At 46.5% G+C, this 20,256-nt stretch overlaps 1 protein-coding gene across 2 annotated transcripts in view; it reads left to right on the forward strand.

Moving 5' to 3' along the window:
- The window catches only part of GAN (gigaxonin), a 64,503-nt gene that overhangs the window by 30,757 nt on the left and 13,490 nt on the right, over window positions 1–20,256 (forward strand). For both annotated transcript variants that reach the window (XM_058709712.1, XM_058709713.1), the window contains 8 exons: window positions 597–947; window positions 3,925–4,142; window positions 4,361–4,482; window positions 7,661–7,773; window positions 8,688–8,837; window positions 10,347–10,483; window positions 11,175–11,303; window positions 20,122–20,231. In XM_058709712.1, the coding sequence (XP_058565695.1) occupies window positions 597–947; window positions 3,925–4,142; window positions 4,361–4,482; window positions 7,661–7,773; window positions 8,688–8,837; window positions 10,347–10,483; window positions 11,175–11,303; window positions 20,122–20,231 (1,330 nt within the window). The remainder of the gene's footprint in view (window positions 1–596; window positions 948–3,924; window positions 4,143–4,360; window positions 4,483–7,660; window positions 7,774–8,687; window positions 8,838–10,346; window positions 10,484–11,174; window positions 11,304–20,121; window positions 20,232–20,256) is intronic.

Consider the following 20,256-nt stretch of genomic DNA (forward strand, 5'->3'; position numbering starts at 1 on the left):
ACGATAAACAAGAAATACTACCTTAGGGATTTCTGCCAGAGAGTACCTTTGAGACCAGAGTGCACGGGTCGCACCGAGTGCGATGTTTGGCATTGGGAATGAGGTTCTCGGGCAGCGTGGCCCTCCCCTCGCCAAGGGGCTAGAGTGGCGTGTCTGACGTGCCATCTGGCAAAAGACGGAATGTGATACATCTGGAGGCAAGATGTGCCACAGTTTCAGGGCTGGCATTTAAAGAAACCTCCTTCAGTTGACCACAGAATGCGGACCTGTCCACTCCCAGCACATAGGCCTGGAAGTGAGCAGGGTGGACGGTTCGCCTGCGGAGGGTTCATGGTGGTTCATGTCAGTAAAGCAAGGGAAGCCCTGGGAAAAGTCAGCCGGCCACATGCTGCTCATGTTTTGTGAGGGTTCACCGGGTGCCCTCGAACTCCTCTTGACAAAGAAGCCCTAGGCTGGACCGTGTGACGTTGCCAATATTCATTCGATCATCTTTGACCTACAAAAGTGGAGCTTTCGTGTGGTTCGGCCTAATAGGTTAGCGGTTTGGGTTTTCAATCTGTACATTCCAATGTAAAATATTGATGATACTCTTGCAGATCCGGCTGAGCGAAGACACAATCCAAGATGTTGTGCAGGCAGCGGACCTGCTCCTGCTGACGGATCTGAAAACTCTGTGCTGTGAGTTTTTAGAAGGCTGCATTGCCGCAGAGAACTGCATCGGTATCCGCGACTTTGCACTTCATTACTGCCTCCACCACGTCCATTACCTGGCCACGGAGTACCTGGAGACTCATTTCCGAGACGTCAGCAGCACAGAAGAGTTCCTAGAACTCAGTCCACAGAAGCTTAAAGAAGTGATTTCTCTGGAGAAGTTAAATGTTGGTAATGAAAGATACGTGTTTGAAGCAGTGATCCGGTGGATAGCACACGATACAGAGCTAAGAAAGGTACCTGTGGGGTATAACATGGTCTAATTTGCCTTCTTACTTACTTATGTCATTCATTTGTTTATTTAATCCACAGAATAGATGTGTTGTCTTTCCCCTTCAGCCTGATGGACTTACAAAGTTGTGATCTAAAAGATGTCTGTGGGGGGGCGCCTGGGTGGCTCAGTCGGTTAAGCGTTGGACTTTGGTTCAGGTCATGATCGAACGGTTCGTGAGTTCGAGCCCCACATCAGGCTCTCCACTCTCATTGTAGAGCCCCCTTCAGATCCTCTGTCTTCCTCTCCGTCTTCCCCTCCCCTGCTCACTCTTGCTCTCTCTCTCTCTCTCTCAAAAATAAGTAAAACATTTAAAAAAATAAAAGGTGTCTGTGGTACATCTTTGCATAGGATCATTGGAGCCATTGTTTCTTCAGACCGCACTGCAAAAGCTCACATAACTCGTAATATACCAATGAAACCTTTAGTACTTGTAAGGAACGTGATCTCTCTTGTACATTGTCTTTAATGGGAAAATGCATTTCAGGCTTAGGCTGGAGATTATAGAAATTCAGCGCCCCCACTCTTTTGTTCAGCATCCTTCTGTCCACCATTACTGGGCTAACCCGTGCGGGCCTCTGACAGAGGCCATGGAGCGAGAGGGGGCACACAGGCTCTGGCAGACGGGTGAGGGGAGGGGGCTCTCCCTGGGTGATGGACACCATTCAGCAGAAGGCAGGAGAGCTCTCTGCTGTCTTCATGGTGATGCAGTTCTAGATGGGATGAGTCTGGGAGCGACAGCTGCAGAGGAAGGGTCTCAGAGAATATCAGGCTTTAGATCCACATTGTTTCTACACTGGGGGCCGGAGGAAATCACAGAGCTTTGAGTCCAATATTTATAGCCTCCAGCATCGATTACTGTATGCAAAAAAAGAACTATGTCAGGTTTTATTTTATTTATTTATTTATTTTCAACGTTTTTTATTTATTTTTGGGACAGAGAAAGACAGAGCATGAACGGGGGAGGGGCAGAGAGAGAGGGAGACACAGAATCGGAAACAGGCTCCAGGCTCCGAGCCATCAGCCCAGAGCCCGACGCGGGGCTCGAACTCACGGACCGCGAGATCGTGACCTGGCTGAAGTCGGAGGCTTAACCGACTGCGCCACCCAGGCGCCCCATATGTCAGGTTTTAAAGTAGTTTTCAGAATGTATCATTGCATTGTTAATTGTTCTCCGTAACTGTTGACTGAGGTTCTAGTGAAAATTCTGTAGGGCCGTTGGGGCACCTGGGTGGCTCAGTCAGTGGAGCGTCTGAATCTTGATTTTGGCTCAGGTCATGATCTCACGGTTTGTGGGTTCAAGCCCCGCATCAGGCTCTGCTCTGACAGCGTGGAGCCTGCTTGGAATTCTCCCTCTCTCTCTGCCCTTCCCCACTCACGTTCTCTCCCTCTCTTTCTCTCTCTCTCAAAATAAATTAAAAAAAAAAAAACTTTTAATTCTGTAGGCTTTTAATTCTAATTCTGTAGAATTAACTTCTAATTCTGTAGAAATGATGGACTACTATATTATAGATAGAAACTCTTATATGGTATGATACAGAAATACACGCTGCTGTATGGTTGTAGTCTCAGTGCGGTAGTTAGCGCTCTCTTTTCCACATTAGGCGGGTGGATGAGGAAAGGAGATAGGAGCGTTCTCAGTTCACTGCTGCTCGTGGAGACCACCGTCACTAGCTGCCCCTTCCTTTCTTCTTCAAGTGATGAGGTTGCCAGGGAAACAAGAGGCATTTCTTCCTCCTTTGGTTCGAAGACTTACAGACTTCATATCTTAAAGGCTGTTATGTATGACTCAGGATACAGAAGAGTATACTCTAAAACGACTGTTGCCAAATCAAGAAAAACTCTTCATTAAGGAGTTTCGCCTCGTGTGTAGAATGCTGCCGTCAGTTCAAGTTTAATGATCCATTGTGAAAAGTATATAATTCATACTATACATGTTAGATATTTTTTAACAATAATGAAGAAACACAGAGTACTCAGGATTCTTGTGAACTGTGGCTTTTATATATTTTTCTTGTAATGTTTATTTATTTATTTATTTATTTTACCATTTATTTATTTTTGAGAGACAGAGCGTGAGTGGGGGAGGAGCAGAGAGAGAGGGAGACACAGAATCTGGAACAGGCTTCAGGCTCTGAGCTGTCAGCACAGAGCCCGATGTGGGGCTCGAACTCATGGACCGCGAGATCATGCCTGAACTGAAGTCAGACGCTCAACTGACTGAGCCACCCAGGCGTCCCAATCTTGTAATATTAGTGTTGCTCCATTTTCATTGCCTGTTGCACCATATCGAATCAAGCTATTACTGTGTGTAACGTTTCCGTAAATGTGATTGAACTCCCAGCACATCCAGCCGTGTGAAATAAGGCCACTCCAGCCTAGCTCCAAGGTTTCCCGTTGGTAAGGTGACCCTTCAGGGTGTAAAGAAAGCCGCTTGAAACTTCTTGGTGCTGTATCAGATATAAATCTGAACTGATTATTTTTCTTTTTTTTTTAAAAAAAATTTTTTTTTTTTAACGTTTATTTATTTTTGAGACAGAGAGAGACAGAGCATGAATGGGGGAGGGTCAGAGAGAGGGAGACAGAATCTGAAACAGGCTCCGGGCTCTGAGCTGTCAGCACAGAGCCCAATGCGGGGCTTGAACTCACGGACCACGAGATCATGACCTGAGCCGAAGTCGGCCGCTTAACCGACTGAGCCACTCAGGCACCCCAGAACTGATTATTTTTCAAGTTAAACTTGTATTATTTATTAAGGCCGTGGGAAGTAGAAAGGAAAAGGGCCGGCAAAGCATATTCATGCAGCGCCCGCGCTTGTGACTTGCCCGCCGATGAGCTGTTAATCATTTCAGGTCTCTGTGAGCCAGAAGAGGGATGTTCTAAACACTGTGTGCTGCATCCTTCATTGTTTTTCTCCCCATTCTTTCTACCCTGTCGTGCAGGTCCACATGAAGGACGTGATGTCAGCGCTCTGGGTTTCAGGGTTAGACTCCAGCTACTTACGGGAACAGATGCTGAACGAACCGTTGGTGCGAGAAATCGTCAAGGAGTGCAGCAACATACCTCTGAGTCAGCCGCAGCAGGGGGAGGCCATGCTGGCGAACTTCAAGCCGCGGGGTTACTCCGAGTGCATTGTGACTGTGGGTGGAGAAGAGAGAGTGTGAGTATTGGACGTGAATCGTTTCAACAGTCGTGTAAGGGGAGAGCTATTTCCACGCGAGCAGGGATTCATAGTGTTGTTTTTGGTATCTAAACATCATAGCAATAGAGTTTTAAAAATGTTTTAAGCGTTCTCGAGAGCAATGAAACTAGTCATCGTTATTGTAAGCAGAACTATATAAAGCACTTTAACTGCTAATCAATTATTTATTTCCTTAGTTCCCGGAAACCAACAGCAGCGATGCGATGTATGTGCCCTCTTTATGACCCTAATAGGCAGCTTTGGATTGAACTGGCCCCTTTAAGCATGCCAAGAATTAACCACGGAGTTCTCTCAGCAGGTACCATTCTGTGGTCAATTTTATTTAAACACAAGATCAAGTAATATGTAATGTCAGGGTTGTACAGAATGACGCAAAACCTTGTAAAGATTTAAGTTTAATTTTGAGAGATAATTGTATTATCTCTCTGGTGACATCTTCTGTCTAGCTCTAGCCTTCGAGACTCTGTAAGGAGGAGAGTGTCTTCTGTCAGTCTTTATTGCTCCTGAATCTCTCATACCGAGCTATTTTTGAGAATTTTAGTAGAGGAGCATTTTCCCTGATGATGTAACTGATGAAAAAGCAGGACTCAGTGACTCTTCCCATCAGTTGCCTGTGTGGCCACACCCTGAACACAGAATTCCTTTGAGCCACACCAGCCCCATTTTTGAAATTCATGCCATTCAGAATTATAGTAACTGTATCAAAAGTAAAGCTGTTATGTGAAAGCAGACATTTCGTGTGAGACTTCAGAAAATATTACTTTCCTTCAAAGCCTTCAAATTACATTACAATAGAAAGTATCTTTCACTGACCTTTGCAAGTTTGAAAACAGCTCCACATCATTCAAAGCCCTCCCGCGAGGTTATGGGAAAGGTTGTACTTGCTGCCTTCTGACTGTTGGCTGCTTTTCTCTGCACCTGGGCCTGCCCGCTTGGGCTCACCCACAGGTGCCATTTCACTAAATTCTAATTACTGTCAATCATCTTCCTGGAACCCCTCTTCTTATATAGTCTCTGCTTGCCCGCTACCATTGCTTTAAAGATTTTGAAAGCTGTACCAGATTATAGAGCTGGCCAAAGCTAAACCATAGGACAGAAGTGGAATCATTTTGTGGGTTCCAAGGTTATTGAAGTTAATTGTTAGGAATAAGCAGCGGGAGGCAGCGGTGTAGCCAACAGGATGTGGGTCTGATTTCCCTGTTCTGTCTTCTCAGAATTAGCTTCCTCACATTTTCTTCCCATAGTATGTATATATATTTGTGATTTTCACACACACACACCCACCACTGTGGTTCCAGTGTCATGAATTTTGCAAGATTTCCTGGAGGGGTTGGTGCTTCAGAAACATTGAACAGCGAGGATGGGGTTGTGTCCAGCTGTAGTGAGTGTGTCTGTGAGGTGACCGAGTGGTTCCTGTTCCTGCCCGTGCCCCCTCTTTTTTGCTTTAACTGATGGGCTTTTTTTTTTTTGTCGTTCACTTTTTTCCCTCTCTTCCAGGTTAGAAGTTATAGTCTTTGTCTATATTCCTTTGAAAGTCATCATAGAAACCATAGCCTGTATTCTTAAGTTATCAAAGTCTAAGTGGATTTCTGCTGTTTTTCATGTTCCACAGTCTTGCAGTATTAAAATAGGACTTTATGAATAAATATTTACATATAAACATGTTTTATTCATCTATGTTTTATATATGTATCTATGGAGTGTCTGTTTACCGGCCTATCCACCACTTTCTTTGTTTTTCTTTCTTCTTCTTCAGACCTTCCCTCTAGGATTATTTTCCTTCTCCCTGAAGTTCATCCTCTTGAATTTCCCTTAATGTGGGTCTACGGGTAGCAAACACTTGGATTTGTTTGTCTAAAAATGTCATTATTTTGACTTCATTCCTAATGGATACTTGTGCTGGGTATAGAATTTCAGGGCATCTTCACTCTGTGGCTTGGCCTTTCCTCAAATGTGGAAAATTCTTATTCATGTTCATGTCTTTAAATATCGCCTTTCTTCCATTGTCCTCTCTCCTCCTGCTTTTTGGAAGTCAGGTTAAACATGGCTACTCCTTTTTGCTCTGTCCTCAGCCTCCTGCCTTCATTTTGTTTTGTTTTCCATGTGTTTGTCTTTCCATGTGTTGCCCTCTTTGTGATTTCTTTTGATGTACCCTCCATTTAATGAGTGCTCTCTTTAACACTGACAGATCCGCCATTAAACCAACCTACTGGATTTTTTTTGTAATCTAGTTTTTTTTCTTTTTGTATTCCTGGAAATTCTCTTTAGATCTTTTTTAAATCCACTGTGTCACTTCTGTAGTCCCCTTTTCCCAAGAGTTATCTTAAAATGTGTCTTTCAGTTTTTAAACATAGTAAGCTTTGTCATTTTGTTGGCTTTCTGATTAGTCCAGTATTTGAAATTTGAAGTCTCTGCAAGGCTGCTTCCTATTGTCTTCTGTTGCCGGTTCTTCTTCATAGTCTGCTTTCTATGTCCTAGTATCTTTGGGTGGGTGCTGGTCATTTTATTAAAAAGTGTTTATAGGAATAACTTGGTGCTCTATAATCTTAGAATATTCTAATCTAAAGATTAGATAAAGGTACTTTCTTCCACACAAGTTTTACGTTTGTTTCTTCCAGTTGCCTGTAAACACTATAAATTTGGAATTACTGGAAATCAGATGCAAACCCTGAGGTCTTCCAGACAAGCAAGGAGATTTAAATCTGGGTTCTGGTTCTGGTTGAACTTGGGAGAGGCTCCCCTGCCAGAAGCCACACTTTCTATGGGCCTGGGGTTTTGATTTCTGTCTTTTTCATGCCCTCAAAGCCTTACAGGATAGGTTGGAAATTGCCCAGATTGGTAAATGCCCTCAGAGCAAAATGGTTTCCATGATTGGTAACCTCTCCAGCTCCCGCTTTATCTCAAGCTTTGCCATACTGTCCTGTTGGCTTCTTCTCTTTTCAGAAGATTATTTCATTTCAAAACTGTTTGGTCCAGGAGGTTAGCTGTGTTGCACAAGAATTGGTATAAATAACCGGATCCACCATTACCTGAAACAGGAAGTTGAACAGTGACTCTTAGATCCTGTCTTGAATACGAAGTGCCCACGGTGCCCTGGATCTGAGTGCTCCTGGGTCTTGAACGAGCGGACGTGGGCTGTAGATGAGAAGCCGTTTGAGAGTCACAAAGGGGAAATAGAATTGATGCGGCTGCCCAGTGTCTGCATGGGCGGTGTCAGTCTTGGTTGTATGCTGTAGGGCAGTGGGAACGCACTCGGGTGCTGAGGGAGCTACAATAGTCAGAGTGACTCTCAGATGTGATTAGGCTCCCTCACTAAGGATCCAGTGAACTGTGGTCAAGACCTCACACCCACTGCTGTTGTACTTAGAGAAGTTGTCTCCACATACTGTCTCTACAGCTGGGGCGTTTATATTCGGCAGGAGGGGGGTGGAGACCAAAGTTTCAACTTCCTTGTGTGTCTCATTTGATTTTTGCAGAGGGATTCTTGTTTGTATTTGGGGGCCAAGATGAAAATAAGCAGACCCTGAGCTCAGGAGAAAAGTACGACCCAGATGCAAATACGTGGACTGCATTGCCGCCAATGAATGAGGTAAAAAGCTTTTTCATTTGCTTTGAGAGGGTGTCTTTCTTCCCTTTAGCGCTTTTTGTTTTGCATTTGCAGAGATGTGAGAGGAGAAGCAGGGAGCCTGCCACACGCCCCCCACCCCCACTGTGCTAGTGCCCACCTTCCCGCTCCTCCCTGTGCCTTTCTCCAGCCTACAGACGCTCTTGCTTTGGGACCTTTCCCAGATGCCCTTGCACCTCGCTCCTTGTTTCCCTCAGTGTCCTCACAGCATTCTCCAGGAGGCCTTCCGTCGGCCCCTCAGCTCCCACCACACTTCCTGTTTTCTTTCTCTTCGTGAGGCACAGCACCTTCTCACGTGCTGGACATTTTTAGTGTTCCCACAAACTCCTTGGTGGCCGGGGATTTTGTCTGTGTGCTGAGGGCTCTATCTTCAGTGCTGCGACAATCCCGGGCACAGCGGGGACGCTAAGGAAGTATTTGCTGGCAAACGAGTGTGAGCTACCTCAGGCCTCTGTCATTCCAGATGGCCTTAGCGTGAGCCTGGCCTCCCCATGCCTCTCCCAGCCTCAGGCAGCGCTGTTGCTGTGGCTCTTACTTGGCTTTCACACCAACCTGGAAACACTTACCTAAACACGGATAATTTTATTCACCCAGAAGCTACTGTCGTTGTGAGCCACGGCGAGTGAGAAATAATGATTCTACCAGTGAATTTATCACATGGGTGATTCCCTTATTCGGAATCGCTCCGGGATGGGGGTTCTTTGTCTGTTGTGGCAGAAGGGTGAGCTGCCAGGGAAATCACAAATATCTGAGAGAGAAGGCTTTGAGCCTGGAACTCTGGAATATCATGGTATCTGTAATTTGTAATAGCGTGTGGCTACCTGCTTTCAGTCTGGCAGTTGGCCTTCCGTGTGCAGAGACCTTTGCTGTCTTTTCAGCCGCGGCATAATTTTGGAATTGTGGAGATAGATGGAATGCTGTACATTTTAGGAGGAGAAGATGGTGAGAAAGAGCTGATCTCCATGGAGCGCTACGACATTTATTCTAAAACCTGGACAAAGCAACCTGACCTGACCATGGTTAGAAAGGTGAGAACCACGTCTTGGGATTACTCGTTGGGTTTTAAAGTTAGCGTTTGCTCGTTTCCCACACACGCCCTTTAGTAGGATCAACAGCGTTAGAAGAACGAGTGTCGCGAACTTCTGTCGCTGTCGGTGGCTCGCCTCTGTTACCAGCCGTCCGCCAGGATAGCGTGTGAGTGCTCACCCTGATGGTGGGCCCTGCGGTGTCCACACCCGTGCTTGCCAGATGTGTCCCGAGGGCGCTGTCCTAGGAAGCGAGCAGGTCTTCCAGACCTGTTTTCTCAATCATTGTTCAGGCCTGAGGAGACGCAGTCTGCAGGCAAGAACCGCCGTTGCAGACTGAGTAGAGTGAAGACAGGGCCCCCGTTCCCTGGTGTGGGACGGAGGGGCTCTTGATCACGCCAGACCTTCGGGCAGTCCCGTGGGTATTTACAGCTCAAGTGCTGGGTTCCCACTATCAGTCCCTGCTCACTTCGGAGCAGGAACTAAGTGACATCCGTTCAAGATGGAATCTAAATCTTGGAATCTTCGAAGAGTGGTGGAAGAATGGAGAGCCTGGAAAGCCCCCTTAACAACTAGGCTTCGGGCGCCCGGGTGGTTCAGGTGGCTCAGTCTGTTAAGTGTCCGGCTCTTGATTTCGGCTCAGGTCATGGTCGCACGGTTTGTGAGATCAAGCCCCGCATCAGGCTCTGCATGGACAGTGCGGAGCCTGCTTCGGATTCTTTCTCTCTCTGCCTCTCCTCTACTTATGTGCTCTCTCTCTCTCTCTCTCCCTCCCTTCTTCTCTTCTCTCTCTCTCTCAATAAGTAAATAAATAAATAAATAAACTTTAAAAACTTAGGGTATTTGTATATCTCAGTGTAATAGTATTAGATGGAGTTTAACAAACAATATGTGTGCTTCCTCTTCTTCTCGTTTTTAAAATCCTGTGTTTGTGAGGTTGGAAAACACCATAGTTTGACTATTAAAAATCAGATCCTTGGGGCGCCTGGGTGGCGCAGTCGGTTAAGCGTCCGACTTCAGCCAGGCCACGATCTCGCGGTCCGTGAGTTCGAGCCCCGCATCGGGCTCTGGGCCGACGGCTCGGAGCCTGGAGCCTGTTTCCGATTCTGTGTCTCCCTCTCTCTCTGCCCCTCCCCCGTTCATGCTCTGTCTCTCTCTGTCCCAAAAATAAATAAATGTTGGGCGCCTGGGTGGCGCCGTCGGTTAAGCGTCCGACTTCAGCCAGGTCACGATCTCGCGGTCCGTGAGTTCGAGCCCCGCGTCAGGCTCTGGGCCGACGGCTCGGAGCCTGGAGCCTGTTTCCGATTCTGCGTCTCCCTCTCTCTCTGCCCCTCCCCCGTTCATGCTCTGTCTCTCTCTGTCCCAAAAATAAATAAAAAACATCGAAAAAAAAATTTTTTTTAAAAATCAGATCCTTTCCCAGATACCCTAGGGTACCCTCTAGACTAAAGGTAGCCTTTGTTTAACTTGAATAACCAGTCTTGCCTCCCCTCTGTTGCTTTCTCCTTTCAGATTGGCTGCTATGCAGCTATGAAAAAGAAAATCTATGCCATGGGCGGAGGATCATATGGAAAACTCTTCGAATCTGTGGAATGTTACGACCCAAGGACCCAGCAGTGGACTGCTATTTGTCCGCTAAAAGAGAGAAGGTAGGAGAGCGTGGACGTGGACTTTGTAGATCCCCCCTTTCTTTCAAATGAACCTTTGTCTTGACTTGGCATTTGGTTTCTCTAAAAGTAAATGAGGGGCACCTGGGTGGCTCAGTCAGTTAAGCGTCTGATTGCCGCCCAGGTCATGATCTTATGGTTCATGAGTTTCAGCCCCACGTCAGGCTCTGCGTTGACAGTGCGGAGCCTGCTTTGGATCCTGTCTCCGTCTCTCTCTGTCTCTCCCCTCCCCCGCCCACTCTCTCTGTCTCTGTCTCTCTCTCTTAAAAATAAATAAAGGGTGAGGGGAAGGGGGGGAAGTTACAGAGAGGGAAGGAGGCAAACCATAAGAGACTCTTAAGGCCTGAGAATAAACTAAGGGTAGATGGGGGCTGGGGGAGAGGGGAAAGTGGGTGATGGGCAATGAGGAGGGCACCTGTTGGGATGAGCACTGGGTGTTGTATGGAAACCAATTTGACAATAAATTTCATATTAAATAAAAAATAAATAAATAAATAAATAAATTTTTTTAAAAGTGAATGAATAAACCATTTCCTAAAAAGGAAGACCCACATATTCATGAAACCCTGTATGTCACGGTGTTACAACAAGCATAAGAGGAGTTAGGGAATCAATCCATTTACAACCATGGGTTGTAAATCCAATAGCTGATATGCTCTGTGTGGCCTTTCAGATTTGGAGCTGTGGCCTGTGGAGTTGCCATGGAACTGTATGTTTTTGGGGGAGTCAGAAGTCGTGAAGACATCCAGGGCAGTGAGATGGTCACTTGCAAGTCTGAATTCTACCACGATGAGTTTAAAAGGTAATTATGAGCGGTTTCACGTAACTTCTGCAACTTTTCCTTTACGCTTTCAAAGTCATGTCTTAGAGTTGTTTAGTTTGGTTTTCAAGTTACTTTACTGAATTATCTCATCCATTTAGGACATATGCCTGATGCCCACTAGATATTTAGTCTGACTTCAGAAGTATTTCTAACCTTAAAACCATTGAAAAGTGTTTCCGAAATCTGTATCAGACCTCGATCCTTGGTTACTTAAAATCATTTTTGGCTATAAAAAAAGCTATAGCTTTTAAAGTTTAAACTCATTAACCTAGCATGTATGACCTAGCATGACACGGCCTTTGTCTACTCTCTCTGCTAGTCTTCAACACAGATGCTTTGCTTGAGTCATGCCGAGCAGCATTTTCCCCCCAAACACGTTACGATGATCTCAGCTCTGTGCTGTTGTACTATTCCTTTTGCCTAAAATTTCCCTTCCAGTGTTTATCCAATTAATATGGCCTTTTCCGAGACTGTGCTTGATGGTCTGCTGCCCGGAGAAAGCCTTCTCACACCTCCCGGTCCGATTTAGGTTCTTCAGTCTGTGATGCCGGGACATTCAATTCATGTCTCGTGGATTGCAGTCGTTAACCCTAAGGTTCTTAGGGGCAAGATTCAGCTCGGCCAGCTCTGGATCTTAGCTTCAGCAGCACACCTTACCTGTGTCAGCTGCTCAATGGAAGGTTGGTTCTGTGGATGGAAGTGTGGTGTCAGTCTTCAAGCGTCTGATACGTTGCCATACCTGTCTTGTAGAGCGGGCACCCTCCCACCCGCCCCCTCCCCTTCTCGCCTCTCACACATCTTACTGTGATAGCCACTAAACAGGACTATTCCCTTCAAATCCTAGAGGTCATGGGAAAATTCGTCTTGTTACGGGATTTCAACCGTGTTACCAGAAGGGGGTGCTATCATGCAGCGTTTAATTTCTTACTGTTTGAGATTAGGGCAAACAAGGTGCAGTTTCCAAGACTTTAGAGATAGAAATAAATGTCACCTAACTTTTAACATATTTTATATTCAGGATATTTGCATAGCCTTTTTCCCTCCTTCAATTACAGGAATAGACAGTGTTAGGAAAATTTATTAGACAAAGTTTGAGAGCAATTGAGAGCATGTCTGCTGTGGGGTTAAGGTGGGGGGTGGGGGGGGGCAGAATTTCAAAGACTTTCTACGTTTCTCTTGATACATTACTGTGAGGGCCGACTGTCCAAGGTATAAAGTACTATGTTAATTCCTGCCCGACTGAATCCTGAGACCGTCTGCTCAACTTGACTTACAAGCACTGGTCAGTGCATTTGATTTCTGGTAAAATACTGACATGCACCTTTTTCGTGATGACCGAGTTACTGTTTAGGCAGCGTGAGCTATAGGATGCCGCTTGTCTGCTGGGGTAATTAAGGCCGCTGATGCCTCACTCTTCCCTGTCCCTGTTGGTTTATAGGACTTAAATCTGGCTACACAGTTTCTCAGTCTGTCCTTGATATGCTATAAATCACTAGAACCTTTATATTTCTTTCAGGCTGTTTCATATTTATAGTTGATAAGCTTGAATGTAAGTGTATTACTTGCCTTCGGTTCGTAAGTATTAGACATAAGAGTATGGCTCCTTCCTTGCTACTTAAAAGCACTTCCAAGTAAATTCAGGGATTGTTAGTTTCCTTCTACCTAAGCTGTCCAATGTTAAGTTTTTTTGTTCTCTAATGTTTATTTACTTATTTTGAGAGAGAGAGCATGCATGTACAAGCAGGGTAGGGACAAAGAGAGAGGGAGAGAGAGAATCCCAAGCAGGGATTCTGTCACCGTAGAACCCAACACAGGGCTCAAACTCACAAACTGTAAGATCATGACCTGAGGGGAAGTCGAGAGTCAGGTGCTTAACTGACTGAGCCACCCAGGCACCCCTGTGCATTGTTAGTTTTTAAAGTAAGCTCAAGGCCCCATGTGGGGCTTGAACCCAAGACCCCGAGATCAAGAGTCACATGCTCTACCGACCGAGCCAGCCAGGCACCCGCCAGTGTTCGTTTTTAAATAATAGAATGAGGAAAGTTGAATTTCTCTTGTCAGTATGACATCTACGATTCTTACTTGTTTAGGTGACACTAAAGATATGCATAACAGTAAGTGCCGTGGATTGACTCGTTCATCACTCATTCGGTCTTCAAAAAGCAACCCTCTGAGTATCGGTGCTCCTTTTCTTCCAATTTTACACCGAAGCACAGAGAGGTTATGTAATGTGCCCGAAGACACACAGGTCTCACAAGTGGTGGGGCTGGAATTTGGACTCAGGCACTCTGGCCGCACAGTCACCTTTCCAGCCACCACACCGTATGGCCTTAAAACACAGGCTTTCCCGTAAATCTCTACAGGAAGAAAGTTACATATAGCAGGAGTTTATTTCTCAACAGAGCAGATGTTTCCAAGTATGTTATATTTGCATACCATGGAAACTGTTGCCAGATGAGCAATCTGTGTGAGATTGGAGAACATTTATTGGTTTTAAGTAATCTCTTGTCTTTCCTGTCTTTGTTCCCTATTTTTAGGCTAAAACTTTCCTGGAAAAATGCCATATCGTATTTTCTGTGTTTCTGACTAAAAACAAAAGTGTTTGAAGGAGAGCAAAGAAATTGCCCTAACTCGTGCCACGTCGCAGCAGCCACTTCGTGAATCCAGAATGACAGGCATCCCCTACTACTGCGCCCGGTGTCACGGCTCCCTCACTAGTCCTGCCACCCTCCCGGTCACCCACAAAAGCTCACCTTCCATTCTGCCTGGATGCCCCCCTTTGGTTTCTATAGACCAGTCATGGTGACTGTTGAAGTCAAGGCCTGTCGGTTTCATGTTTTGATCCCTGAACGTGTAGTTGAGCAGACTTACTTAACAGCTGGCGGAATCCCGTGTGGGTTCTCCCGCGGGGTCGGGGCCATTGTGGTAAGAAGGGCTGAGGGAAGTCCGCTGTAACTTTCCTTCCCTACCACGACGGAAGACCGGAAGCAGTTCTGCCCCCTTGAGCAATTGACAGAAATTGGTTCCGCCATCAAAGACTTGAAAATGCAAGAGTGGGGCTACCTCTCACGTCCCCCCTTGATTCGCCTAAAAGGTAGAAAAAGCAGGTGGATTTTGGACAACAGCCGTGTGCTTTCCTAAACATAATCAGATGGTTACACGGATCACAGACTTAGTCCCAGATGTAGTATCTTTATGTGGATGTTGTGTCCTTATGCAACACGGTCCCCAGCCTTAGTATGCTGCTGTTGACCTAGCTCCTGCTCTTTCTTCATACCGATATGCAAGGACTCCCGGAAGCAGTTTGCCTGGCAGGGCCAGTGGTACCCCTGCACTGCCTGGCCTCAGAGCCACGTCAGCCCTGCTGTCTGCCCTCTGCTAGTCCGGGGGGATTTTGATCATCTTGGTGTTCCATTAAGACATCCTATTGGCCTGCCCCTTGGCGTTATGCTGTTTGAATCTGATGGTTAGGAAGTAGCCTTTGTAAGACACCGGGAGATGAACCGCACTCCTGACCAGATCTGTTTCAGCCGCGGCCCAGTCAAGGGGCAGAAACCACACCAGTCATCTGAACAGGGAAGACGTAATTCACACGATCACTCACTAGTAAGAGGTGGTTAACTGCTGATGGGTGAAAGAGAGCTCTGAGGAGTGCATAAATAGCTAAATTGGGCAGTGCAGCCACTACTATCTTTAGGGCTGAGGGAAGTACCCTAAGAAGGAGCGTGTTGGGAAGAGGCCTCCCCACCCTGCAAGGGTGCTCCGTGGCCACTGCGTGCAGGACGCTGGGGAGCTGGGGGCAGAGCTGGTGTGCAGGAAGCGGCCTGCTGGGTGGCAGAGGACTTTGCTGAGGGCAAGCACCTCCGGGCCTCCTGCCTGCAGCCCGCGGGAGGAAGGAAAGAGGCACACCAAGCCCGGGAAAGAAGCCCTTTCCCCTACCTGGCCTCGGGTCCCTCCGGCGCCCCCTATTGGCAAAGCCCAACACGGAGTTCATCTTTTCAAGGCCCTTCATTTTCTCCACTGTGTTTTGCTCTCATCTCATGTACTGTTTCCTTCTTTTGACTTACTTTGCGTTTGTTTTGCTCTTCCCTTGCCAGATTCTTCAGGTAGAATTTTAGATTTCTTCCTTTCTTTGCCGAAATCTCCTATCTTCTCGGAAGCGTGTTTCCCTTTCTCTCTGGAGCGTAGTTACTCTGGCCACGTTCAAGTCCCCACCTGATAGATCATCCCAGCACCCCGGGCACGTCAGAGTTGGTGTCTGTTTATGGTTTGTTCCCTTGAGAATGGGTCCTCCTTTCTCTGGCTCTTCGTCGGTTGAGTAATTCTGGGCTGCGTCCCGGACATCGTGAATGGTACGTTGTCGGGGCCCCGAGGTGCTTTCTGGTGCTGTCAGAGCATTGTGCTGACAGTTTTAGCAGCCACGCACCTGGTAGGATTCCTTGGCGGCTGTAACACCTGCTGCACACAGCCGCTCGAGCCCGTCTTCAGTTCTGGAGGCCCACCTCAGGTTCAAGTTCTCACGGTTCTGGGCTCACAGACTCAAGGCTGCCTTTGGCCCACACTGCCAGACCACTGGCAGGCTCCTTCCCTGGGGTTGTGTGCTCAACTCTCACCTTCTTTCCCCAAATCTGCCTGCTTTGGCTTAGTCTCCAGAGCCGTCGGGCAATGGCTTTGGTCTCTTGCCCGAAGTTTATGGCACCTGCTTTCTCCCAGGGGGATCAGCTTGTTAAGAGCTTCCTTCTCCCTCCTGGAAGCAGAACCTCACTAAAGCTCCCTCTGTCTTTCTCCTCTCCAGTTGATCGCCCGTCCCTCTCCCCTCTTCACTGTCCCTCCTCCCCTGACCTTCCCTCCTGTCCTGCTCTCTCTAAAGCTCACTGCCACAAGCCGGGCTATATTCTGAAGTCTCCTTCACAGGGGACATTGCTCATTCTAAGTTAGCAGAGGACCGTCCTTGCAGCCTCAAGTCCTCATAAGACCGTGTTTGAAAACATTGTAACTAAAGGCATACCACTGCCCTGTCCGTTACAAAAATGACTGTCACTCTGGGACGGCCGCTAGGTGCTGGCCGCTGTGCAAAGCACTTTACACTGGCCACGAGCTCATGCCCACAGGTCATTCGATGTCAGTGGGGGTGTTTGGTCTCTGCATTTGACACATGACAGCTAAATTGTCCAAGGTCGACGGGGTGCTAGATGGCAGAGAAAGAAAGGCAAAACCGTATGCCTTTTATTCCTGTTTTGTTTTTTTTAATGTGTCTTTTTTGGGGGGAAAGGGGCAGAGAGAGAGGGAGACAGAGGATCCAAAGCAGCCTCCCTGCTGCCAGCGCAGAGCCTGATGCAAGGCTCCAACCCACGAACTGTGAGATCATGACCTGAGCTGAAGTCGGACGCTTAACCGACTGAGCCACCCAGGTGCCCGTTTTATATCCGTTTTACAAGCAGCAGGTAAATACACGATGCACTTAAGTTTTTGTATCAGTTTTATTTCATCTGAAGCCTCCGCATTATATGAAATAGATCACCTAGGATTATTTGTCTGAAACCCAGGAACTCTGAGTCATTGATCCGCTTTGGACCAAATTTGGTAGATCATCTACATAGATCGATTGCCTCAGCTTTGTTTAATTATTCCAGGGAGGAATAATGTGAGATTCTCAGCTCTACAAAACTATGCCAAAATATTGTTGTGTTCTGATGTGCTTTTCAGTAAATAATCTAGTCACAGATGTTCAGTCAGCAGTGCCGGTTACCCTCGTGCGGATACACATGGCCCCGTCATGGATTCGCCTGGAGGGGTCGTGTGCCTCCCCGCTGGCCTTGGTCCTGGATGTAGGGTGCAGCTGGAGACAAGGCCTGGGGACACTCACTGGCTTCATTTGATTCAGAGCCTGGGAAGAATTGAAATGTCAGGGCTTCAATAGTGATGTTTCTCCCTGAAGACATAAAATGTGAATAAGCCAGTTACTGTAGTTTGCCGTTTTCAGACACTTTCTTTCAAAGGCCTGTTCAGGTCCCCATTTTTACTTTTCAGGGAGAGCTCTTGGATGTTTCCGTTTCCCTATTTCCTAGAGACATTTTGGGAGCAGGGACCAAACCATTCCTAGTCCCAGCAAACTGCTGGGTACCAGTCACCATTCCGATGTAAGATGAATCAAATGTTGCACGAAGGGCTTAAGACTCTGGCAGCCTTACATTAGCCTTGCTTTGCAGTGGTTCCGTGATCTCTGAAGGTCCGTGCTTCTTAGAATTCCAAATATGGAAGCTGCTGCTTTGTAACAATCTGGGAAGAGTTCTTTGAAAGGAAAGTGCTGCTCTTAGTGAAACAGTTTCACATTTGTATTTAACACGGAGATGCGCTGGATCTCAGCCGCCGTCTTCCTGGACACTCAATAGCACAGAGTTGGAGATACAGGAATAACATCCATACGCCCTGCCCTCCGATAACGAGTGTAGGCCTGGACGTGGTAGTTCTTAAGGGCTTAGATACAATCCCGGGGTCTGATGAGGTCTGCTACACCCGCAGCTATGTCTTTAGCTATTAAAGGGAAATTGTTTGGTCCAATTACTTTAAGTGAACGCCATTATATAGCAGAATCTATGGTTGGTGGTGGTGGTGTTCAAACCGACCAACAAACGAAAAAAAAACGCTTTTATTTTGGAATAGTTTTACACTGGTAGGAAAGTTGCAAAAATAGAGTCTGCATTAAGCCATGCACCCAGCTTCTCCTCATGTTAACATCTTACGTAACCATAGTACAGATATCAAAATCAGGATATTTATGTTGGTACAGTACTGTTAAGTAAATACAGTCTTCATTCGAATTTCACCAGCTCATCCACTAATCTCTTTTCCCTTTGCTCTGGGATCCCATGCGGGATCCGACAACATACTCAGGTGTGTTTCTTTAGTCTTTTTTCATCTGCGATGGTTCCTTGGTCTTTCCCTGCCTTTGATGACCATGGTATTCTTGAAGATAATTGATCCGTGTTTTTATAGGATGTCTTTTAATTTGGGTGTGTCTGATGATTTCTCATGATGAAGCTGAGGTTTGGTTATGCATTTTTGGCTGGGACACCACACAACTCTGTGAGTTATAAATGCAGTGCTATCGTTTTTTATTTTGTTGCTCAACCGTTCCAGCTTTGGCCACTGGGAACGCCTTCCTGTCAGCTCTGTGTCCTTCGGACACACCCCGTCCTTTAAGCACTTCGTGTCAGGCGCACAAGGCACTCCAGGCTCATCTTGCGTTTTCTGTCTCACCTGGGGAATCAGCCATATCTTTTCAGAGGCCTGGGTCCTATTAGTGGCTATTAAATTGATTTTCTTTTTTTTTTTTTTTTTAACGTTTTTATTTTTTTTTTTTGAGACAGTGAGAGACAGAGCATGAACGGGGGAGGGGCAGAGAGAGAGGGAGACACAGAATCGGAAGCAGGCTCCAGGCCCTGAGCCATCAGCCCAGAGCCTGACGCGGGGCTCGAACTCACGGACCGCGAGATCGTGACCTGAGCCGAAGTCGGACGCTCAACCGACTGAGCCACCCAGGCGCCCCTAAATTGATTTTCAACAGAAGGGCCAAGACAATTTAGTGGGGAAAGAAACGTCTCTTCAGCAAATGGTACTAGAGCCATTAGAGGTCTGCATGGAAGGAAAGTGAACATCTACCTAATTCCGTATCGAAAATTCAACTTGAAATGTGTCATAAGACGTGAGTGTAAAAGCTGAAACTGTGAAGTCTCCAGAAGAAAGCATAAGAGGAAAAACCTCTGCAGCCTTGGAATAGGCAGGGATTTCCTAAAAGGACATAGAAAGCGTGACCTTTAAGAAAGAAAGAAAGAGGGAGAGAGAGGGGGGGGAGGGAGAGAGAGAGAGAAAAAGAAAGAAAGGAAGAAAAGAATAAATTGTGATTCATCAAAATTAAAAACTCTTCTTCAAAAGTCTCCATTAAGAACATGAAAAGATAATCTACAAGCCGGGGAAAATATTCATGATCTGCGTATCTAACAAAGGACTTGTATCCCCAAAACACAAAGAATCTTACGATTCAAGAAGAAAATAGAAAACCCAGTTTTAAGAATGAGCAAATCTTTGAGCAGACATTTCACAAAAGAAGACTGATAAAATGGCCAGTGAGCACACACAGAGACACCCAGCATCCTTCTTTTCCGGGAAGCCCGCAAGCCCACACCACGAACATGGCTGAAATCAGAAAGACCCACATTCCCGAGAGCTGGCAGTAATCCCCAGCGATAGGAAGCCTCAGATGTTGCTCATTGGGACGGAGAATGGCACAACACTTTGGAAGACGGTGCGGCATTTCCTTACCTGGTGGAATACACCTTTAGCTGTATAACCAGTTCTGTGACATAACATCCGCAAAGAAGATTTACACTCCAGTGTCCAAAACGGCTGTATTCACAAGAGCCGAACGCCAGAAAGCACCCAAAGGAACATGGGCGAGGGAACGCATAAACAAATTCTGGTACATCCGTACAATGGAAAACCACTTAAAATTGTAAGAAACAAAGTATGGTATAAGCCACGGGGTACTGAGTCTCGGGAACGTTTTGCTGAGCCAAAGAAGCAGATTGAAAAGTGCGTACGCTTTGTGTTTCAAAGTGGGTGCCATTCTAGAACGGACAAAATGAGGTATCATCCATAGTGACAGGAAGGAAATGGGGAAGCAGGTTGAGCTGAACTGGCGCGGCACCTTGTCCTCTGGACTGGCCAACCACCTTTGTCGTCTTCCTAGACCTCATCCTCTTGACTTCCTTTGTTTTGTCTGTCTGTTCGTTTTCAGGTGGATCTACCTTAACGACCAGAATTTATGCATCCCCGCCAGTTCTTCTTTTGTTTATGGAGCTGTCCCCATAGGAGCCAGTATTTATGTTATCGGAGATCTCGATACAGGTAAGCACGTTACGGCGATTTTGCT

This window comes from Neofelis nebulosa, chromosome 17, assembly GCF_028018385.1.
Source record: "Neofelis nebulosa isolate mNeoNeb1 chromosome 17, mNeoNeb1.pri, whole genome shotgun sequence".
Taxonomy (NCBI): Eukaryota; Metazoa; Chordata; class Mammalia; order Carnivora; family Felidae; genus Neofelis; species Neofelis nebulosa.